At 41.0% G+C, this 17,751-nt stretch overlaps 2 protein-coding genes across 9 annotated transcripts in view; one reads left to right on the top strand and one right to left on the bottom strand.

The window, feature by feature from the left end:
* The first annotated feature begins 5,180 nt into the window (after positions 1–5,180).
* LOC137784446 (homocysteine-responsive endoplasmic reticulum-resident ubiquitin-like domain member 2 protein) lies at positions 5,181–11,742 on the top strand. 2 transcript variants are annotated; one of them, XM_068575096.1, is made up of 9 exons: positions 5,181–5,269; positions 5,770–6,106; positions 7,154–7,231; positions 8,007–8,117; positions 8,290–8,420; positions 8,724–8,837; positions 8,942–9,229; positions 9,450–9,564; positions 10,656–11,742. In XM_068575096.1, the coding sequence occupies exons 2-9, from the start codon at positions 5,960–5,962 to the stop codon at positions 10,821–10,823; spliced, it is 1,152 nt and encodes a 383-aa protein (XP_068431197.1). In that variant the 5' UTR covers positions 5,181–5,269; positions 5,770–5,959; the 3' UTR covers positions 10,824–11,742. The 2 variants fall into 2 exon arrangements, with proteins under 2 accessions (XP_068431197.1, XP_068431196.1); XM_068575095.1 differs by having other exon boundaries at positions 8,004–8,117.
* A 1,047-nt stretch (positions 11,743–12,789) lies between these two features.
* The window catches only part of LOC137784443 (sodium bicarbonate cotransporter 3-like), a 36,316-nt gene continuing 31,354 nt past the window's right edge, over positions 12,790–17,751 (bottom strand). For 3 of the 7 annotated variants that reach the window (XM_068575090.1, XM_068575091.1, XM_068575092.1), the window contains exons 22-25: positions 17,470–17,607; positions 16,816–16,940; positions 16,608–16,717; positions 16,276–16,464 (exon numbers count right to left, since the gene is read on the bottom strand). In XM_068575090.1, the coding sequence (XP_068431191.1) occupies positions 16,451–16,464; positions 16,608–16,717; positions 16,816–16,940; positions 17,470–17,607 (387 nt within the window). In that variant the 3' untranslated portion in view covers positions 16,276–16,450. Of the gene's footprint in view, positions 15,266–16,275; positions 16,465–16,607; positions 16,718–16,815; positions 16,941–17,469; positions 17,608–17,751 lie in introns of those variants that run through there. The other 4 variants (XM_068575087.1, XM_068575089.1, XM_068575086.1 and 1 more) reach the window with 3 other exon arrangements.

Here is a 17,751-nt window from a genome sequence, read left to right as displayed (position 1 = left end):
TATAAATCGTTGATTTACAAAATAACTATTTCTAGCCATAATGGGTTTCCTTGTTAGATCTGTTACCTATAAATACATGTCTTCAAACCGAACCACAGGTCGCCCACCACTCGTGATTATCGTTATTGCTTGGGAGTGGATTCAAGGAACTATTTTTAGTTGGTGTAACTACTAATTTACCCGCGTAGGGAACCATTCTTGATTACAATGCCTCTGCCAAGATGTTTCTGCCTAAGCAGTGCACACCCAGAGCCTGCTTAGTATACCATTTGTGGTTTGTGTAAGGCCACATTATGAGCTGGCCAGAAATAAAACCAACAAAAGTCAGTGTTACAGAGCCACTGGTGACACGGGCATCGATGATTGCCCCTTTTGGGGTGAAATGACCTTTGATACGACGTAATGACCCATCCTAAGATGATAAGAACCAATACCATTTATGTGACTTCGTAAGCAATTTACCTTTTTAGCACCAGCGGGAGGGATTCATTCTGCAATAGCATCCAATTAAACTTGTCTAATCTGTATCTTTTTTTCCCTTCCAGCGGAAGGAGACCAATTGCATAGAAAAAGGTCTGAGTCATCATTACTGTCAGATGCACAAGGAAATCTCAAGGCGGATGAAAACGCCACATTCGTCGAGTTGGCAGGTGAGTCATTAAGGCATGGCGCTGCACAGCCAGGTGAAGCCAGAACAATGGCATGCAGGACTGTCATTATATGTGCAGATTCTGTATTTACTGGGTATGGACGATAAGGCATATATATTCAGTATGTCATATATCTCAACTTTGAAGTCCTCTCTCTCCCTCGCTTGTTTTCTCTCCCTCCCTCTCCCTCCCTCTCCCGCCCTCTCCCACCTCTCCAGCAGGAAACCACTTTATGGAGCTCCCGCAGATAAACCTGTTTCCATGGGGACTGCTGTCTCTGAGATCGGCTAGACATTGAGTGCGTAACACAGTCATGCAGTTTAAAAGGATAAAGTTTTCCACTTTGACTAAACTATTGACGCAAGATGAATTTCTCAGCGTAATCGACCAATTTCCTTCTGACTAATCAATGGCCTACTACAGTGTAAAAGCATCAACTGAGATTTCAAATTGTTGATGACGAATGGATCAAAGTGCACAAGGTTGAGGCAGCGGTTACGAGAGACACAGGAAATGCAGCCGCTGTCACAGGAATCTCTTTAAGATTGAGCAATTTTTCTTTGTGAAAAATAACAGTAGATGAATCCAAGACTCACATGCCAAAGTATTGTTTGTGTATGCACGCGTAAATGAAAGCAATACTGCACATGCCATCGGCATGGAGGACAACAGCCCGCCAATGTTGGAGAATTGTTTGCTGCAAAAAGCAGTTTTTCACTAAAAGTCAGGTTGCATGGCCCACTGAGGACAAATATGTCATGCACTGGATGCATGTGCACACTTTCAAATGTTATAAGCATGAAAATATAATTATATAGATGTAAGCGTGATCAGAATGAAGGTTTAGGTGCAGGACATATAGGAACGCTGCTCATCAAAAGTGATATTACCTCTTGGTTTTAGTGTAAAAATGAATACACACTGCCACCCAGTGCAAGCAACAGGTTTTCCGAGAGTTGTGTATGACTCATCCATATACTGTGCTTGTAAAAGGATACTTTTACATCAATATGAATTAGATTGCAGTTTTCACTATTACAACACCATGTATATGCAAACACAAACACAGTGAGCCCTTCAGGCGGCAGGATGTTCTGTTTATGGCCCTACACATTGAAGGGGCTCCTCTTATTAGTATGGCATAGTCAATGGTTTTAACAAGCTTGTCTTAAACAGTTAAAGCGGATATGCAGTTATCGCCTCCTTCCTGACTTTCTCCACAGCCGTGACTCACTAATTGCAGACAACCGTCGTGAGTTACACCGAGGGCTTCTGAATATCTTCAGCACAATACGAATGGAAACAAAGACTGACAGCACTGACGATCTATTCTTCTTTGTGACAAATGGTCTTTCAAAGGGCAAATGTCAAAACGACGATAAAGCGTATTTTGACAAAAACTCATTTCAGATATCCACAAAGGATTTGTCAATGTTTTATCAATTTAATTTTGCTTTAAAATCATGTTAGTTTAGTAGCAGCTTAGTTTTGTATAAAATACTGTATATAGTTACATTTACTTTGCTACATGGTCCACATCAGTGAAACTCTCAATCACTACATAAACATAAATCCTTTCACATAATGTACAAACACATTTGAGCTTTGAAATCTTGGTAAACATTAACGTAAGCAGTGTAGCTCTCTGTGTACTTTTTGCAAAAAAAAATCTTTCAAGACCGATAGACCTTGAACTTGCTCCAACGTGACGAACTAGCTCTCCCATAGCGTATCATTTACGACACAGTCAATATAGATCTCTGCCATACAGAACATCATCTGCCGCAGGATGACTGAGATGTTTTGACCCGACACTGCAGCTAAGAAACTTTAAACCAAAGCTCCTGCGTAAGCAAACTTGTTGAATCTTTGATGGCATGAGCTGACCGCTCTGAGTTCAGCGTCAGGGAGAATATCTGAAGTGTTGAGAAATATCTCCAGACTCTTGGAGGAAGAGTAACTTGTCCGGTGGAAGTTTTAATAACTTGTATGTGTCACTATGAGGCAGCGGTCCAATTTAACTTTTCATTATTAATTTTGTCTTCCATGGTCGATAATTGATAATCGAGATTAAATCATTATTGTGCTGCATTTTTGCAATGACGCTCTTGACCCTTTAACGTTGGTGCACTCTCAGGGAAGGCCAATCCCCCACATGAACTGGCCCTTGCAGATTTTCCTTCGTGGCGGAGCACCGCACACGACTCCAGATCGGTTGGGAAAGTTAAAGGTGGCCTCCAGCTTCTGACGGTGTTACTCACTTCTTAGACCTCGTCGCTACCCGCTCCTTGCAGTCTCGGGCGGACAGTGACGTGCATGTTTCCAAAATCCACGAGAAATCGTTTTAAATAATCATCATGATTTTTGCCATAATCTAGCAGCCCTACTCTGAGGCCTTCAGCAGGGCCGTAGCCGGGGTTTGAGAGATACTGAGGCGAGTCCCGTAAAATGTCTGTATTTGAAATTCATGTATTGCCTTAAAAGTAATCACATTGAGCTGAACGAACTCAAGAGGTTTTGCTAAAATGTTCTAATTTCCCAAATGAATTGGAACTATGACGGATGTACGGACAGATTAACAGATCCATGGACGCATGGATTATGAGTGCATGTTAACACACAAAGAACCCACTGTTGTTTGATTTTTTAAAACCTCCTCCAGGAAGTGACCTTTTCACTCGAGTGACTCACTAATATAACCGCTCATTATGAACAGAAGGGGCAGTCGGTTCAGTTCAACAGAAAAGTTAAAGCTGTGTTGAATACAACACAGCTTTTCCTTTGCTTTGATTACTGTCAAAGGCTAAATGTGACGAAAGCAATTTCTTGAAATCATCATTCATGAGACTCATTCCTCGAATTGCTGAAGGACGACATTATCCAAGCTCGGTGTCATAGACAACAGTTATCTATAGAAATGGCCATGCCTCCAGGCCACTGAGGGGCAGATAGACTGTATGTGTGTACGAATGAAAGCTTTACCTATTGCCAAAGGCTTTATATGTTTTTTGAGTATCTATTATCATTTGAAACGGCAGCTTTATGTTGAAAGGTTTCTTTGTCTTTTAATGTGGAGAAACAAAATCGGCACACTAATTTTCAACCTCCTGCTCAGAAGCTTTCAAGTGACTTGCAGTGAAGTCTCCACTGTGCTTTCTACGTTAACAGTAACAATTAGCCATCATCCAAGGTCAAAAGATGGAGACAGGATGCTTTGATAACACTTAACACTCCTGTTAAGCATTTAGAAACACGGAATGCGTCGAACTGTAACAAAATATTTGTAAGCAGCTATCAAGACATTTGAGTTGAGACATGTGTCTCTTGAGTTCTAGAGTCAAGTGGAAGTAGGTTAACCTGTTTTCAGAGCATATTGAGCACAATGTTCTCAGTTTTTCATTGAAGGTCGTTATAGACAATATGGTGGTGTTGCTGCTTGAGAACAACTTCAGCCTTAACACTGCATTTCCTGTGGTCCTGAGCAATACACCTGCAATATGATAGTTGCGTCACAGCTACTCCTGGTCAGAAACACTGATGAAATACACTTTGGTTCACAGGGAAAAACCCAAGGGGCAGACTTAGCCATTCGGCTTGGTAGGCAACCTGGCCTGGGGTTCAAATAAAATGACCCCTACGTATATTATGATGTTTACATAGAAAATGTATTGAATTAAATAAATATTCTTACTAATTTTACACTGAAAAACTTGACAAATAGGTCCCCATTGTATGTAAAAAAAAATATGCAACTCAGCTGTGTACTTCTACAGAAGAGGAAAACATTAGTAATACATTTTCCTGCCAGAGAGTTTTACAAGTTAAGTTGCTGATTCAGATTCCACTCACAAAATATAACAATTTTAATATTATGCATTAACCAGCTTCCAGAAGGCAAACAGATTCCTTTGTTTATAGTTATATTCGACCATGAACAAGAGTGATCGAGGCAGTGGCATTATGCTTTGCCACCATCAGATGGCAGTCATACATCCCAGGTCAATCAATCTCTTATTTAGTTAGTGATCAAATATCTGCGTAGTTTAATATGCTCGCGTGCTTGTTGTTTTCAATATTTGTCCAGTTATGGCCAGAATCATGTTAATAGATTTAGAAAAATGCTTTAAAATATATTTTCAGCTGCCAGTTTATGTCGTACAGATACATGATATAAAATGAAACAGCCCCGCAATAAATCTTACACTCATGAAGGATGCTTAGTTTTTTTATTTAGACTTTAACTTGGCTATTTGGTTATTTTGTATGATGTAATTTGTAGCTCTGTCCAGTTATACAGCATGATACAGAAAATATGTTTATATTTGTTCAATCCAATTAATATAACAGGGAATATTTATTGAATTGCTAACGTATTTATTGTAATAAATAATGGCCATATAGTACAGATATCTTATTGTTATGGCCCACGCTTGTTTCTATCGTCACTTCCCTGTGCTTGTAGCTCAGACTTGTACCAGTGGGCGGCGGTAAAGCACCGGTAATATGGAATATTGACCACATCCTGAAATCCAACGAAGAAGAGTGACACTCCTCTGGGCTCTGTCAGGGCTCGGAGTTAAAAGAAGGCTGCATATTTCTGTCACTGGGGGGTAAACAAGGTAGGCAGACTCGATATGTCACACCTCACTTTGAGACGACCGTATTTACGAAAGTAGACCGTTTTAATGTAGGTGACTCAGTATAAGCCAACAACTTTTTTCTGCTTGAGTTGACTGGGCATTAGTAGTAGAAAACCTACTGAGGCTAACGTTAGCTTAGCCGGTGAAACACTCCTAACCGGGGCAAGTTAACGGTCGCTGTTAAACGTCATCGTGTCTCACATATGTAACGTAGCGTCTCGGTGCGTCTGTACGAGCTCGTTATAACGCCGTAACGCCAGGTGTCATTACAGGTTTTTGTCTTGCTAAATGTGTGTCAGACTACACGAATCATTCAAATCAATAACGGGTCATTATGTGCATGCTATTGTGACGTTTGTTCGCAATGCCTGGTGTATGTTTTGACAGTAGCACGACTAACGAGTCTATAACGTATATCACATGTTGTGTTATTGGGATCACGCTAACCTCACGTTTTCCTTTCTCCCCTCGGGCTCCAGCTGTCTGCCGCCTGAACAGAATGACAGGAAACACTTTGCGGCGACACCAGACGTGACAATAACATGGAAGCTTGATTCTGATGTCAAGAACACGTTAGATAGATATCAGGAGGACTTGGAGCCAATAAAGCCCTGACAGGACAGTCCAGATCTCTTTTTTTCCCCCACTTGAGACAAATGGTTTTGAGTCATGGATCAAGGTGTTGTGGACAGTCATGTTACCCTTGTCATCAGGGCACCCAACCAGAAGTACAATGACCACACCATCAACTGTTGCCAGAACTGGACTGTGGAGAAACTCAAATTGCACATCTCAGATGTATACCCAAGCAAACCAGTGAGTACTGTCTTTTGCTCCAGTCGACCAGAACAATGTATGAAGGCCGATGTCTGTGCTTCTCTGGCCCACACGACTGTCCTTTGTCATTCAAGTCAGCTGATTGCCTTTGTTGATGCACCAGAAAGAGCTCAACCTGTGTGTTGTTGCTTTCACCTGTACTGGGCAGCTTGACGGTATAGTGCGGCACAGTAACATGACGTTAACATTAGACTCCCTCCCTACATGTGATGGCATGCATAGTGTCTGTAGAATTTAAACCCAGAAAGTCATTTGTGCGAGATGAGATTACAAATTGTTACCCGTTGTTGGATGTCCGCCCGAAAGAATAGAGTAGTAGTTGTATTGACTTTTTAGGGTTGAATTATCATAGTCACAGAGATCATTGACACTGATCTCCTCTCTGAAGTGAAAGGTTCCAGAGTCATAGCAGCTGAAAGAGCTTTGGAGTCTGTGGATTTGTCATGAAAGGAAGGCATTTACACTCCTGCTGTATTGTGCTATTAATCTGATTTTGCCCCCTTTTCTTCTCTGCTCTGGAATAGTTCTGATGCAATCATTGTATGAAACACACAAGGACAAACATCTCCCTTTTAAAAGCTCTTTAATAATCCCTGTAAAGGCTGCACTTGTTTTAATAATTAGCGGACATTGACTGTGGCACATTTAACAATGAGGCAACTTGAACCCAAAACAGGTTTGCCAAGATGTGGAAAAAAAAGCAATTTGAATTCCTGAACGTTCGTTCAGTGAATGTAGGCTTTAAGAGGACACACTCTGACCTTGTTGCAATGCCAGGATAATCCACTTTTAAAACCCACTTATTCCAGTTGAGGTTACAATAATCTCATCCTCATTACTCGCTCACACAAAGTGTCTACCTTTTCATGTCGTCATCTACATTTCAGAGTTTGCGTTTTTTCCTGCTCGATGTTGTCGTTGTCGACATTATTGTCAAATGCACGCGAAAAGTTTAAACAACATAGAATGAACTGTATTCTATTATCTCCCGTGACCCAATTACCCTTTGTACTTTTGGATTTCTAGAGCTCCAAAGACCAGAGGCTGGTGTATTCTGGGAAGCTGCTTTTGGATCACTTTACCCTAAAAGATGTGCTCAGAAAGGTAGGTTCTCTCTGTGGTGGATTTTGTATTTATTAGAGCGATGCTTGTTTAGTCATTCGAAAGCTACCAAGAAGCACACACGCTTAAATCTCTGCTTTCACCAACTGCAGACTGTCAGCACGCGGACACCTGTCAATCTCCCGTAGTTTGGACTTGGTCTTTCGCTGAAGATAAATCTTGCTGATAAAAAAATAAAAAATAAAATAATGTTTTGCTTGTAGCAACAGTTTGGGAAAGATCCTGTCCTCATTAAACAAGACAAAGCCCCCCGTGTACAAAGCAAGGTTTATAAAGAAGTAGTTTTCCTGGTTTGGTCAGGCCTAACTCGGAGCACTGACCTCTACTCCATCAAACACTTTTTGAAACTCTTACATGTGACGTTGAGCCATTCCTTATTGGCTAGCATCACCTGCTGACCTCACAAACGCTCTCGTCTTGGCCCTGCAGACAGGTTGGGGAAAGCCTTCCCAGAAGAGCGGAGGCTGGTGTCGCAGCATACCAGGGTGCTTTTGTATTTAACAGTTAGACAAAAACATGCCATCCAGGGAAGGTACTATCACCGTAATAACTGTATTGTCCCAGATCAACTCCATTTACTCATAAACAGATAACATGAAAACAATTCTTTTTAATTTCAGTTCTTAAAGCAAATTATTACAAAATGACGCACTGTACTGTACTATAAAGTTCACAATTTATCTTTGTTCTTTTCTTTGAACATGCAATACTTTTAAGACTGTGTTTTAATAATGAGCTCCGTTTGCTTCTCCAGCAGGATGAGTACCACATGCTCCATCTGGTGTGCGCGTCCCGAACTCCTCCCAGCTCCCCGAAGCCCCCCCGCAGCCGCAGTAACAAGCCTCAGGAGAACTTGGCTGGTCCCGCGGTGGGTTAGCCACACGCTACTCACACCTTTCCATTTATTTCATCATCAGCGCATTTCCTTTCATCATCCAGCTCACTGCTGTGATTTACCTCCCTGAAGATTAAAAAAAAGTGTCTTGCCTTTCTTTATTAAGGATGAACAATTAACTTGCAATTTAATTTTCTGGTTTCAGCCCTTTCAAAACTCTACTAGTCCTTCCGCTGGTCAACATAGCCAGTCGCTTCCAGCTGAGAGCAGTGATGGACTCAGACAGCGAACAGGACCCTTCCCTTACCACCAGATGTATCCACAATTAATGCACAGGTCAGCTCACTACAGCAAATAGAGTTTTAGAACAGCATTGCTGCTCTCCAAGAAAAGACCTGTAAGGAAGATTAACGTAAAATACACTTGCACTGATTTTTGATGCAAACTGTACTCCATCACATGTCTGATTTTCTCAGCCTCCGTGGTTCATGTTAAAATACAATTAGACCTGTTTCCTGATTATATAATTGCCACAGCGTTAGTTGATGCAGCCATTTAATAACGCACGTTGTATCGACAATCAAAGACAAATAGTAGATGTGTGTGCTGCAAGTGAAATGTTTTTGTCTCTATTTCCAGCTGGAATCAGTACTCTCCACCGTCAACGGCTCCCACAAACATGCCCGCTTATATCAACCCCATGACACTAATGTGGTGGCAGCAGTTGTACGCCCGGCAGTACTACATGCACTAGTAAGTCCCTTCTTGTGTCCAAGTGTTTACCGAGTAACTGTCCAGCCAAAAAGTAAAAAGACCTTCCTCTCTCCCTCTTTCTCTCTCTCTCTTTCTCTCTCCAGTCAGTTGCTGGCTGCCTCCTCTCAACACGCCAGGCCCGACCAGCCCTCGACCTCCTCCAACCAGCCCGACCCTCTGAGCCAGCGGCCTCAGGCGGACCGCCGTGGCAACCCAGAAGTCCAGATGAACGCCCAGGGAGGGGAGATCTTGAACGAGGAGGAGCTGAACCGGGATTGGCTGGACTGGGTGTACACATTCTCCCGCGCCGCGATCCTACTCAGTATAGTGTACTTCTACTCCTCCTTCAGCCGCTTTGTCATGGTGATGATGGCCATGCTCGTGCTCTACCTGTGAGTGTTCCTTAATTATGCTGCTGCATATTGATTTGGCAGTCTGGGCTTTTGGTTAATATTCATCCACCTTCCATAATGATTCTTTTCTTTTGTTATAAGTATCACAGACCTCACATTTTGCTCCAAATGTATAATTAATAATGAACGAATGAATATTAGATATTGTTATTGGCTGGATGTTAAACGTTTGTAATGTCAGCTGTTTTGCTGTGTGCAGGCATCAGGCCGGCTGGTTTCCCTTCAACCTGGAGAATGAGCTCCAGCTTCCTGGAGACGCAGCCAATCAGGAGGATTTGGAGGGAGAGCTACAGAACCAGGACTTACAGGAAATGGTAGCTGCCTCTCGTTCGTCTCAGCTTCACCAAGAACACTTTATCTGAAGCAAAGTTTGTATTTGCAGTGCAAGTCCTTCACTGATTTTCCAGTTTCTAGATATTTACAGGATTTTGACAAAACATCTAAATACACAGTAACAAGCCTTCCTAGAAATAAAAGTGATTAGTAGGGCCTGGAATCCCACACAGTATTTTCATAATCGATTTATCGTTTGAACCATTTATTAATTAAAAAAAGCAAAACATCTGCTTGTACCAGTTTCCCAAGATGTTGATCATATCATCGTTCATTTACCATATCTGGGTTTTAGATTGTCATCTAAAACATTTTACTCAAGTTAAAAAGTGTAAAAAGGGACTTGAATAGAAGTGAAAATGAGGTCAGTTTAAATGTGCCCTGAATAAAGGTTACTGCCCTACAAAAAGAACTAAAAACAAGTTGTATTGCCATTCTGGTCACGTGCCACACCAGTGTGACACATGACCTCTTCTGTCAAAACAGATGATGAATGCCATTGTGCATACACAGGACGTGATGCCTCTCAGCTTGTGGTGCTCAAAGCACCAAATATTACATTAATAGATCCAAAAAATTGAACCATCTACTTTCCTCTTGCAAACCTCACACAGCAGACTCTTCTCTACTGCAGCGGCTGGTCCACCTCTTTTTACTTTGCTCCATTCTCACACAGCGTCAGCACTGTTCCACGTCACCTTTGCTTTCTCTCTCTAACGAATGCCAATTGAAATGTAGCAAATTACAATATATGTGATGAAATCAAATGAATGTTTTTAAGAGTACAACTTTGTCACAGTGAGAAGCGTAAATGTGATTTTGTTACTTTCATCCCTGATTTTAGGTTACATGGTCATTTCATCAGGGAACATAATGAACATTGACTCGTTTTGAAATAGTTTATCTGAATATGATTAGTCTAAACTTGAGCATTCAGAAGCTATTGCTCAAGTTTGCATAAAGTCTACTACATTTCTGTCAAAGATGTCTAATCTAGTGCGCTGCATGTCAGTGTTAAACCTGCTGTGCCTCCCCTGATGTTCCTCCTATTATTCGATTTCACCCCGTACAGGAAGGCGTGATGGATGAGGGCTCTGACGACGACGGGGAAAGTGGAGAGGAAGGAGCCGAGGATCCGAACAGCGCCCCCCACGCGGGCTTCCTGTCCTCCACGTGGTCGTTCATCATCACCTTCTTCATGTCTCTCATCCCAGAGGGGCCGCCAAACGCTGCTAACTGAACCACGAGCCGCCACGGTTCTCCACCAGGGCACATTCTTTCTTCTAGAGGAGGACGAGTATCCTGCCTGCCTCGGGAAACCGTTTCTGTTGCAGTACCGTGTTATAGTTTCCCAATAGTGTACTTTACTACATGTCCAAGACTCTGAGCCGAAACACAAATGACTTGATTTGATGATTTGACGTGAAGAGGAAAAATTGTTACATTTTTTAACTGCACACGAAAATGAGTTTAACTGCTATACACAAGGATCACTAGTGATGCCTTGTAAATAGTTAGAATAATAATAATAGTGCCAATGCATTGTTTCTGCATTAATAAAATTGGCACATTTATTAAGACAAATATATACAGCATTCTTGTTTTTAACAAGAATCCTTTATTTAATTTTTTTTTGTGAGAAGCTGCAATATTTGTTGAAATGTGATTTTTTTTTTTGGCAGTTATATTCAAATATGTTTTATTTCAAAAAGGGCAACTTTAGTCCAAAAGCTAAACTTCCGAGAATAATCCTAAATCATGCAACACCTGTGATGATTAACATGAAGTTCATCAAAATGTGTCTGAACACATTGTGTACTGTGTTGAAGTGTATCCCAGAGAGATGTCGGCTACAAAAGCGTAATTTTTATTTTATTTTTTGACTGGAGCGAGAGCTAAGTGAACAGAGTGAGGTAGAGTTGATCTTCCGCTCTTAATGGAATAGCAAACAGGGCGGTCGTTGATGGACTGGGGTCACGTTGCATCGAGCGAACAAGAGAAACTTTGCACTGCCAAAGTTCAGATTTCATGTTGGACAAAACGTACACCTCTCGAGTGTGTGAAAAATGGCTGATGCTGTTACCTTTTGACATGTTCTGTACCAATAATAGTCATGTTTATTAAACCTTCATTCATGGCAATGTAGTCATGTGGATTTAGATGGATCATTCAATGTTTCCACCCCTCCAGATTATCACTTTTAGGAACACGTGGTCACAACTCGTGGCGTAACTGCCAACAGGATGACAGAAGCAGATGACTACTTCATGAAATCAGTTAACCTGAAGCGCCGCTGTGTAAAGCTCCGGATGGAAGCACGGGTTCCCCACTCAGCCAGAAAGCGATGAAAGTGTCTGGATTGCACGCCCGTCACTGTTGGAGGTGTAGGCGCTGTGTGTGGGTCATACCATGCCTTAGTGGGTAAAAGCAGGAAAGGCGCAGGTGCGTTTAATAACATTGATGATAGCTGCATTTCACTTAGTGGCACTGAGCAATCGTTAATGTAATCTATTTCACCTGTGCACCAACGCCTGCTGTTAATAAGAGTCAGTGAGCTCTCTCTGTGATTGTTTGTAGTTTGCTACACCAGTGGGAGAAGTGTCACTCAAACGCAGTGGCCTGCATGCCCCCTCAGGCCTGAGAGGGGGTCTAATCAGTCAAATGAGTGAAGTCCCCGGTGTGTCAACGATTGTAATCAAAGTTACACACAAACTTAACGTGCCAGCGGGGTTATTAGATTACTGTGATTTTTATTGACTGGCTAGGATTATTTGTTAAAATCAACCTTTTTTTTTTCTTTACATTTGAGAGATGGCGGGTGGTAATTTCCAATCCTTTGTACAAGAGGTCTCTGCTGCCACCTTTTGTCTTAATGAAAATGTTGCAGTCAAGAACTTCCCTACAATATATGCATTTTGATAAAGATTGCTTCTGAGTGGGTATTTATGGATATATACACATTTTATTGTAGACTAATATATTGGGACTTTGTTGATTGCACCTGGTTTTTTATTCAGTAATTTCCAGTTATAAATGCTGTCTTTTAGGCCGAGCATCACCTTCCAAAAAGAGCATTTTCTCAGAGTGATGGACTTCATAGGCTAAAGAAAAGAAAGTGTGTTACTTCAAACTACCAAACACCCAAGAATCAATGAGCATTAATTCCCATAACGGCAAAAGCGTGTTTTAAAAATGAAGACAGAAAATCATTAGCATGTATTTACTTTTATTGCTTTGCACCAAATCGGTCATGACAGAAGTCATAATTCAATCAAACAACAGGATGCCAAGTGCTCCGCTGATGTTGTGCGTCTGTACATCAGAACAAATGCATTCTTACAAAGTGATGATTGAGTGTAAAATCTCCACATTTTATTTTTTTTACGTTGATTATCCGCCTCTTTAAGTTTATACATCAACGTCGAAACCGATGTCATGTGAAAATAGGTTATTCATCAAAATAAACAATTCTGAAATGATAGGTACTCGGTTGGTGGATGTTCACGTGGTTGTGTTGCTTCTACTGATCGACAGTTTACTTTTTATATCAAACTGTCTTCATGTGGAAGGAAATAACTTGTGCAATACTTGTGGCTGAATCCAAAACGCAACGATTTTTTTGAAAATAGAAGTTTGACAAAATGCACCCGACTTCATTTGACGGTAGAACAAAAAATCAAATTGCCATTCACTGATTGTTCAAAAAATATATATAAGAAACAGTACCTCAATATTGTTAACAGAGCTTTTAAACGTCAGCAAATACTAGAGCTGTGACAGAACACACACACACACACACAGAAAAGGTATTCAGAGTAACATTTGCAAATGGAAGATAGGTGGAGTTACATCGTTTGAGTCGGTGGCTCTGGCTACGACCTTCACAGACGAGGAACACTACAGACAGAAGCGTAGCGGCGCACTGGTTCACTGTTGTTACGATGGTCCGTCTTTGGCATTTGTGTGCCATCAGGTGTGTACCTGTACATCTGGTCTGAACACGTAAATCATCATATGAGACTTTGCACATAAAGAGCTTCGACAAGGCACGTAAGCTATTGTCCGTAGAGTCACTGCAGCTACACACAGACAGAGCCGCTGAAATGGACACAAAAATAATTTCACCAATTATTCTTTGCCAGGTTCACGAGTCCATACATTGCACGGTATGGAATACTTATTGCTAAAACAGGACTGCACTTAGCAAAATAAGAACAACTTCTTAGAATATAATAGTTTTTTTTTACATTTACTGTAGAAATATTTTGCATAAAATGATCTGCAACGCTAAACATACCAAGTTATATTCACGCTACGCACACATACAAACTATTACCAACAGTAATACAGACAGTATAAAAACTGGTGCATCCAACTGGGTCACGAATATTCTTTTTTCTTAATTTAACAACTTAGTAAGTTTTATAATCTACAGCATTTGTTAAAATAGATATTCAGCGATGAAAGAAATACGGTGGACACATAATTCTCACTGCTGTGTGACCAAAATACAATATATATCAAGTGACCAGTCAGAAATCATTCAAGATTCCTGAGTTGTTTAACTGACATTTGAACAACAGCTCTAAAGATAATTAACGCAGATATTAACACACTACAATCCATTTTTTTGGTAAGAAACTATACTGGCAAAGTGCTTACTGTACAGTACAGACTTCATATGGCCTCTGAAGTAGGTTTCCTATAATGTTACAAATCAGAACACAGAATACATACATAATATTTCTATAATATAACATACAATATGAACAGTGAGGTTTACAGTAAAAACAACCGACCGACGTCAATACTGAGTTCTCCTGCAGACAGGAGAGATGATTCATGAGCTAATTCTACTAAGATGCGTGTAGTAGTGTGGTGCAGTAGTAGTAGTAGTACTAGTATCTATCTGAAAATGTACCTCCATTTTGGTTTGTTTCATTTACTGTGCCGTACAATCTGTGAAAAGAGAATCAGCTGGCACTGACTGTACCTTTTTTACCTGAATGGCTTTCATCAAACGAGTTCTGAAGCTGGTGTAGTTTAGAGATTTAATCTTAATCCAACCTAAAATACATAACAGTGCAGAGCAACTCATTGTGTAGGACCTACAAAGAACCCCAAAATGTACAGCGTGGTATTCAGCTAAAACAATAACCGTAAACAGAAATTAAAATATACAGTGGGATAAAAGTAAAATTCAATTCAACCAGTCCAAGATCCTCACCTGTGAGGCCCTTGCTTTGGCTTCTGTGGTTTTTAAAATGTGTGACAAATTGATAGTTTGAGAAACTTCTTAAACAGTGAGCGTCGGTGGGCCGTAACAGCAGGATTCCTTCATTCCTTGGAGATGTGCGCTCTGCGGTGCATCGCGGCAGCCATGTGTACATGCGCTGCGTGCTGACGAGACTTGGAGTGGAGTCGGACTCACAGCCCGGGGGGAGCTCTCGCACTGCCCCGAAGATAGGAACGCTGCAGGCGGGCTGTGCCGCTCCAGGTCTATGCCCCCTTTGCCACCAAGATGGCGCTCGTCAGCGGGGTAACGCGTCGTGTCGGGTGGGGTGGGGAGGTATCGAGACGGGGAGGAGGGCCTCCGGTTATCACAGGAAGGTCTCGCTTGTGGAGACCTTTCCTGGCGAGTCGGGGCTGACGTCGACTCTAACGCAGGCCATCTTCTCCTGGCTGTGGTAAAGAGATGAAAAAGACGCACAATAGATGAGCCCTTGCACAAATTCATGTTGCTACTGCGGGTGGAGAGCAAATGAAACTGGGGGATTTTGACACGTAGAGTCATCGTGCCCAATTACCAGTGCTCTCAGAACAAGATTTTACCACTTACAGTACACTTTGAGGATGCGTTATGAGAGGGTTGTGTTGGAATACGCAGCTCTTAATTGAGACTATTCAAGATTCAAATTGTCAATGTTTTATGGATTTCCTGAGAAAGTTTAAAAGTATTCCTGTTGACACTCAAATTAACAGCTTTGCTTTTTCCAACACTGCATTTGGGATGTACAGTTCTATCCTGTTTTAAATAGTTTATGCAACAATAAACTTCCTTTTATTTCACTACAGTGTGAAGATAATCTTCCTGCAGAGTCAGAAAATTCAGTAGCCCAACATACCTTTTTTTTTCTGGTTGACATTAGAAAATTATTTAAAAAGCAATACAGCTAGGAGGGGAGGAGGGGATCTAGTAAACTCCAGCAGATGGTATAGCTACCTTCCGCTACGCTTCACAGGTTGGATACATGACTTGAATTCACTGCTTTCCACGCTGTCGTTTTGTCCATTTCATCAGAAATATTTACAAGCAAGGGGTCAGAATCAGAACTACATGCACAAAATGCAAACACACACAAAAAGAGAAAACAGGCTTGTAGACGTCAAATCAGTGGGAGAGGTTCAGTGCAAGACAGTTCAAACAAGCAGACACGAACATGCATAAAAATCAGAGATAAAAACAGATGGCCGACCATACCGACCAGACACAATATGCTCCATTACGTGTATCAAAGAAATGTCGGCCTTTTGCATTAGAGGCCAATGCTATTTGTCACGAGTTGATTGTGTACACCTTAATAGTTAGTTATACAAGGATATGATTACTACACCATATGATCACAGACCATTTAACCTTAACATAAAACCAAAAAAGAACACAACACACAAAGCAGTGTGTTTTAATAAGCCATTATTTCGGGGTTTGTTTTATTAAATAGCGGAGGACTGACAGTTTTGGCCATGCGTTAACTGTCCAAGTATCCGTGAGAAGGGTTAACACACAGCCATGTGGGTCAGATGTTTTCCATCAGACACACAGCCCTGCTACCTCGTCATCCATTGGGAGGCTGTGGGTCACTAGTCCTATTCTGTATGATCTGTTCAAGATGGACATAACAACACACAGCTGACTACCAGTGTCAGAATGGCCTTTACAAGCTGTACATGACAACATGATGCATTAGAAACTTTACTTTCAGCTCTAATTTATTATTTACTATGAACTTTATTTTTCTCTTACGTTTCTGGGCAGGTTTTCTTTTTGGAAGTATATACATTAAAATGTAGTCCATAAAGCATTTTAAGACATCACAAACAATGTGTTTGTTGCCAGACCATAAATCACCATGTCTGTATGATTAAAAACAGAAAACACTTGATGCCTCACTTAGCATTTAAAATCCCAAAACTGTGCATCAAAGTGTGCTTCACAGCATTGCTCCACTTACCTGCCCGAGAGTGCTTTCACCGGGATGTTGAGAAGGTTCGAGCCTTCAAAGTTGACCTTCAGCTCCCTCGACTCGTCTTGGTACAGCATGGACTCTTCTTCCTGAGTGAAAACAGCGTTTGAAGCCTAAATCACAAGAGAGCAACAACTGCAGTGAGCCAGGTAAAATACAGGCACAATCGTCATATTTATATCCTCTGAAACATGACACTGTTAAGGGCTAGATGCAGTCAGACTTTGAATTAATAAATTATCCAACATTAGCTACAGAATGTAGAGAGGTTACAGTGTTGGTATTATGTCAAAGACGTTTATGCATTGTGTTGCAGTGGGTCGGTCAGAAGGTCTCTCTCCCAAAGCAGTTTAATTTTCTTCTTTGTTGAAATAAATATTCTGGTGGCAGGGAGGAAGAAACAAAGAATTGTTTCTAGTTTTTACCATTTCACATTTAATCTAATAATTGAACTATCAAAATGTACATGGACAATACAGCTAACGTAAACTATAGTCGCTGTCAGAGTTTCCGTTTGGTTATATCTTGCTTTGTTCTAGTCGTAGTAGTGCAAATGCTGACGCCAATATCTTTCGGGTACTCAAAATGCCACATTGCCCTTTAAAAGAATTTTAAAAATTAGACATTCCATTACAGATTTACCAGCTTTTCTTGCTCTTTCTTTTTCTTGTCATCCTCTTTCTTCTTCTTGCTTTCTGGTATCAAGTCATCCAGCCAGCTCATCTCCCTTTTTGTGAAGAAAAAGTCGAGAAGCTTTCGGATAAAGACCAGTGCCAGAACCTGGAGACACATAGATAAGAAAGCCATTATCAATTTAACTTCATTAAATGTAAACAAATTTCAATAAAACTGAATAAAAACATATTACACTGAGGAAAATATTTAATATCTTAATTTCATGTATGGTGCTAATACAAATCATTT

The sequence above is a fragment of the Clinocottus analis genome, unplaced genomic scaffold (genome assembly GCF_023055335.1).
Source record: "Clinocottus analis isolate CAN_PGR_092001 unplaced genomic scaffold, fCliAna1.0.p SCAF_14, whole genome shotgun sequence".
In the NCBI taxonomy this organism is placed as follows: Eukaryota; Metazoa; Chordata; class Actinopteri; order Perciformes; family Cottidae; genus Clinocottus; species Clinocottus analis.
The sequence above is the reverse complement of the archived record's forward strand: the minus strand, read 5'-3'. Positions and strand labels throughout refer to the sequence as shown.